General features: G+C 36.6%; 1 protein-coding gene across 3 annotated transcripts; it reads right to left on the bottom strand.

The window, feature by feature from the left end:
• Positions 1-609: 609 nt before the first annotated feature.
• LOC121254924 (ultraviolet-B receptor UVR8) lies at positions 610-4,710 on the bottom strand. 3 transcript variants are annotated; one of them, XM_041155158.1, is made up of 7 exons: positions 4,341-4,710; positions 3,564-3,603; positions 3,169-3,448; positions 2,722-3,071; positions 2,214-2,615; positions 1,307-1,691; positions 610-1,061 (listed from the first exon to the last, which is right to left on the bottom strand). In XM_041155158.1, exons 3-7 carry the CDS (start codon positions 3,391-3,393, stop codon positions 819-821), a joined length of 1,605 nt encoding a protein of 534 aa, XP_041011092.1. In that variant the 5' UTR covers positions 3,394-3,448; positions 3,564-3,603; positions 4,341-4,710; the 3' UTR covers positions 610-818. The 3 variants fall into 3 exon arrangements, with proteins under 3 accessions (XP_041011092.1, XP_041011094.1, XP_041011093.1); XM_041155160.1 differs by lacking the exon at positions 4,341-4,710 and adding an exon at positions 4,137-4,231; XM_041155159.1 differs by lacking the exon at positions 4,341-4,710 and adding an exon at positions 3,759-4,112.
• Between the last annotated feature and the right edge of the window lie 689 nt (positions 4,711-5,399).

Below are 5,399 nucleotides of genomic sequence, written 5' to 3'. Positions count from 1 at the left end.
CATTTTAAAACAATTTTCAAATTTTAACAAAGCGAAAAACAAGTCTCTTTCGATAGTTTGGCCTTGCGTAACCAAATTTTTATATTAGTTTTTGTTTAGAATTTCCATTGAGTAATGTAAACTCTTTTATGTTTAGGTACGAAGAATAAGACAGTGTTGGTAACACATCTCAAAATTTTAATATTTTCGTAGCATAATTTAATTTGAAATAGAAGTTTTAAAATTTAAATCTTACCGTTTAAGTGATGCGAATATATGCTCTACACACCGGCTTAAAAATATAAGAACTCATAGAAAAGATTAATGATTTTATTGAGCTGCAATCAAATTCTTAAGGAGAGGTAGATTTATTAAATATGTTAGAAATAATGTAGGCATGAAGAAAAAAAATTAATAATGTTTGTATGTTTTAAATAATAATTAAGAACTCGTCAAATTTTTTATTTATTTAAGTCTTTAATTATAATTTATTTTTCAACACCATCTTCGAATTTTGACCCTTGAACTCAAATGGCAGGCTTCATCGCTATCCATTAATTTTAAATAAACGATCAGATCAGCTCAATGTGAGCTATTCATATTCCCACCGGGGGATTGGAGTGTTCATGATTCAACCAAAAGTGCAAGCCAAGGTCTTTTAGATATCAACAACCACATAATGTTAGCTTAGGCCTGTGTTAACTAGGCATGAACCTTAACAACTTTTTTTCTTTTGATTCTATGTACAGCATAAACAAGGAAATTTCAACACCAAATGCAATGCATGATGATGATAAATTGGAAGGATGATAAATGGGGAGGTAAAAGCTATAAAAGGGCTAGCTGAGATCGATATCAACAAGCTCCGGGTATCCCCTTTCGGTCTGGTTGGCAACAAGCTCTATGCCTAGCTGCCCTTTGTCTCCAGCACCAAATGCATATAGCTTCCCTGATTTAGTAAGGGCAAAGGTGTGAGCATTCCAATATATGGAATTGGTGAGGCTGATCTGTACTACACGCTCATTAACTTGCTTCAACGACGTTACAAGCTCTGGACTTAATAAATTTGCATGCCTGTTTCCCTGAAAGATGCATTACAAAAAACAATATAATTCAGTAGATTCATAGAATTGTAGATCTCTCTCTCTCTCGGTGCATGACTAAACTTTGGGCAATAAGATCAAGCTGTGGTGGATTGATTAAAGAGTGTCCAAGAGCCAAGGATGCATAAATCACTACTTTTATGAAAAATAAAATTTCATGTCATCTTTCCATAAAGCCAGATTAATGGACTAGATAAGAAAGAAGAATTGGGAGAAAGCCAGACCTGTCCATCAGCACCGGTATTATGTCCGAGACTGGAGGATTCTCCACAGCCAAATGAGTACACATCGCCATCATCAGACACCACAAAGGTTGTGTAATCCCCTGTAGCAACATGCACTGCTTTCACCTTGCCCAAGGCTTCCACAACCTTAGGAACTGATTCACACTCTTCATTCCCATGACCTAGGCAACCATAACGCCCCCAACCCCATGTGCAGACCCGTCCATCCTGGCCAACCACAGCGGCATGCCAAGCACCAGCAGCAACCACCATGGGCTGAAGGTTCAAAACCTGAAACTGTTCAATCAATCGGGGGTACTTCTCATCCGTTCGTGAACCATGTCCAAGCTTCCCACCCAAGCCGCACCCAACAGAGTAAACCGACCTGATATGATTTAAGAAAGAAGATGAAACAACTAATTAATTACCTAGATATCATATCCAATACATTTGTTATAAGTTATACAGGATTCCAAAGAGAGGGGAAAAGTAAGATGCTAAATAGGATTCATAATGTCAAAGCTAAATTTAGAATTTTGGGACTTCCAGTATAGTAAATGAAAATAATCCTAGATGTGAAATTATCTTCTGAAAATCGATTCCAAAGCAATTTGTTTTAAAATATTTCAAGTGAAATAAAAATACTTAAAATAAAAATGCAATGCATTTCCACATATCAATTAAGACAAAAAGATATATGCGCTTTTTGTTATCCATTGAAAGCTACTCAGCATAATTAAGAATTTTTTAGCTTTTGGAAACATTAATATCTGAACATAAACTTCACAAAAATAATTGTAATAGAAAGGTTCTATAAGCCTAAATAAAATATGACAGTAGAAAATACTTTTTTTCTTAAAACAAATAGAATTTTATCTTAAGATAAAGAAAAGAAGATGGAGCTCACATGCCACTAGGTTGACAAGCTAGAGCAAGAAGATAGCAGTATCCAGCTGCTATTTGTACGACTGGTATGTTTTCTAGTGCCCCCAACAAAGGATGAGGCTCCAAATCATTTGGGTCAGTCTGGTGACCAAGTCTGGAATCGTTGCCCCAGGAAAATGTATAAACCCTGCCTTCTCTAGACAGGACAGCCGTGAAGAAATTGCCAATTGCAGCTTGGACCACATATATGTTTTTCAACGATTCAACCAGCTGTGGAGTTGTAACCAATTTAGCTCCTTGAACTCCATACTCGGCTTCACCAAAGGAGTCCTTTCCAAAGGCATAAACCTGTCCAGCATCACTGATCAGCATTGTCCTGCCAGCCCCAGCAGCTGCTTGGATAATCCGAATGCCTTGCAAAGATCTGCAACATAGTGTAGTTCCATTAACTTTCCTTTAATTGGAGTAGTTCCTTTTCCATATTCTTGCATTTATTGTATCACGTCTAAGAATGGTCAAATGTAGGTAACCTGATTGGCTGAGGCCGCCATTCCTCTTCAGTGGTGCCATGTCCAAGCTGTCCTGAATTGTTGGAGCCGAATGAGTATACAACTCCGCTTGATGTCACAGCAATACTATGACCAGGCCCTGCTATTGCCTGGGATTTCTCCCTCCTGCTACATGCTTCTCCAGCCAGCAAAAACCGCAGGACCAGTTTCCATGAGCCCCCGCATCTTTGCTTCAACTCTTGGCGTTCTTCTGTTGTCATTGGCCTAAATATGGCCCTCTTTTGGCACATGTCCAGAGCAGCAAGCTCAGATAAGGACAACTCTAAGTCGGGAGCAAAGTTTGCTGGCTGCCTAAAGAAGGAGCATGTTGCCTGCAATAGGCACATTCAAAATCAAATGAGCAGCATTATCAATTCTAAGATTGCAAAATACGTTCAATATCAAAATGCACAGAATCAGGGCACTTGCCTCTAGTTTTGCAAGATCTTGGGGATCCAAATGACATGCTGTAAGGACATGAAGAACAATGGAGGGATTGGCAGACAAGGGGAATTCTCCGGGTGTGGAATCCCCAAAGCAATGGCGTTGCTGTCGTTGAAATGCCGGTACCGACGTGGCAACAATAGCAGTAATTGGCTGATCGGGAATGTTATGGTATTGAATAGTTGGGGTTCCACTAGTTGTAGCGTCCATGGGCAATGCCACAGTTTGCAGTGCCCAATTATAGTAGACGAATATATGAAAATTGCTGGGAATAAGTAAAACATCAGCACAAAAATTACTACATTATTGTCTACGGCGAGTATCCAATCCCTACATCTAATACATCTTACTATTTTTAAATATTGGGCACAGGTATCTACCTTGAAATATGTATTGATCAGCAAACTTCAACTCTCAAACCTACAGAAAACAGATGCCCATAAAATTTATTTACATGAGGAAAAGAAACAAAACTGAATTATATAGTCCGTTGTACATGAAGAATGCCCATTATTCATAAGAAACCTAAACAATAAATCCTCCAATAAAACCAAGGTATATATAGACATATATACCACAGGAAATTTGTGAACCGATCATTGAATTATAGGCTCAACCCAAGTAAAAGCAGCCTAAATGAGAGCATCCAAGTTGAAATGACCATCGTAAATAGAAAATATTATCATATCGTGAGTCAAAACTAGGAATTTAAAGAATATCAAAAGAACAAAAACTTCGAAGAGACGAATACCAATTCTCCATTGAAGGATATTCGACACCCAAAAGAAACCCCGAAAGAAAAGAATTTTGACATGAAAAGACAATCTCCTATTCACGTATACCCACGATAGCTTATAAAAGTCAGATTAATCCGATCAAAATAAACCAGGCAACAAAATTCGACACCCATCCTTCAAAACCCAGAAAAGGGGTCACAATCGTTAACATCATACATAGAACTGAACCCAGAAAGTCGATCCTTTTAGCATACCCAGATCATCACATCCATCGGAATATCCAATTGACCATTAAACTTGATCAACTACCAAAAGAAGAAAAAAAAATTTAACACAATCAAATATGATTAAAATAACTTTTCCATCTGTACATTATGATCATTACAGATCGAAACAGAACAATTCAGAAATGAGGATTACATATCAGAGAAACCCAGGATTCCTCAAAAGCCATCTGTATCCGTCAACAATTGCACAGAATTTCACCTTTTTCTTATTCAAAACAGAAAATTGTAGATCAGTTTGGAAAGAGATAGAAAGTGGGTGTCTGATCAGAGCTCTGTTATCTTAGAAAAACGGAATATGAACTGAGGGCACTGAGATGTTCCAAAGGAATTGAGAAGAAAAAGAAGGGAATTTTGCGAGAGAATGAACAAATTTGATCCCTTTTTTTTTTTTTTCCCCTTCTTCTTCTAATTTTTTACTTTCCAACGGGAGGTGGTGCCGTGGATCCCTTTCTTCTATATAATCTAATACGTTTTCTAAAGCGATGAGGCCAGGTGTCTCTTAGGTGGTGAAAGAGTGAAATGCTACATTGCCATATATTTATACTCTGGGTGTATGAATAATGAAACGTCAGCTTCTTATCGATCGTGGTAATTTCTTCACCTTAAAATCGGGCTCTCTCAATTTTTAACTGCTTTCTTTGAGTTTGATGCGAACTCAATAACAGGATTAAGATAGATCAGCATAATTTGACTCGAATCAATTTAATTGACCTGATTAATTAATGAGTTATCTTTCCATCAATTCGGATAACCCATGCATAAATATTTAACCCTACTCATCCATTTATTCGATGAAAAAAGTTAAAATGTATTTAAAAAAATCTAACTCCTCATATGTCAGATATTGATACGTTGAAAATCATAAAATTTGAATTTCAAAAGAAAAATAACAAAATGAGTCTTGTAAAATTATATATAAAAATGTAAGTATATGTAGCACTACTCTTGTTTGACAAATCATTCGAAATACACTTGAATTTTGTTCAGTCTAGTCTCATGATACTGATCATATATAGTACATGTGATATCCCATATAATAATGATAATGATAGGTGATGAATGAAATCTTACATTGCTTGAGAATGAAAAATTCTTGCTTTTTATAATGTTTCAATGTAGTTTTAATTGTATCATTAACTAGTTCTTTTAGAATATAGACCATGTGGTTAGGGCATTTTATTGGGGCGTTACA

The sequence above is a fragment of the Juglans microcarpa x Juglans regia genome, chromosome 3D (assembly GCF_004785595.1).
Source record: "Juglans microcarpa x Juglans regia isolate MS1-56 chromosome 3D, Jm3101_v1.0, whole genome shotgun sequence".
Classification (NCBI taxonomy): domain Eukaryota; kingdom Viridiplantae; phylum Streptophyta; class Magnoliopsida; order Fagales; family Juglandaceae; genus Juglans; species Juglans microcarpa x Juglans regia.
Note: the sequence above shows the minus strand (reverse complement) of the source record. Positions and strands in the feature narration are given on the sequence as shown.

Excerpts from the sequence above, each read along its gene's own strand:
- LOC121254924 (XM_041155158.1), bottom strand. The coding sequence starts at position 3,393 with ATGGACGCTACAACTAGTGGAACCCCAACTATTCAATACCATAACATT. Across the intron at positions 2,616-2,721 it reads TGGCGGCCTCAGCCAATCAG|ATCTTTGCAAGGCATTCGGA; the intron begins GTTACCTACATT and ends ACTATGTTGCAG. Across the intron at positions 1,692-2,213 it reads GCTTGTCAACCTAGTGGCAT|GTCGGTTTACTCTGTTGGGT; the intron begins GTGAGCTCCATC and ends AAATCATATCAG.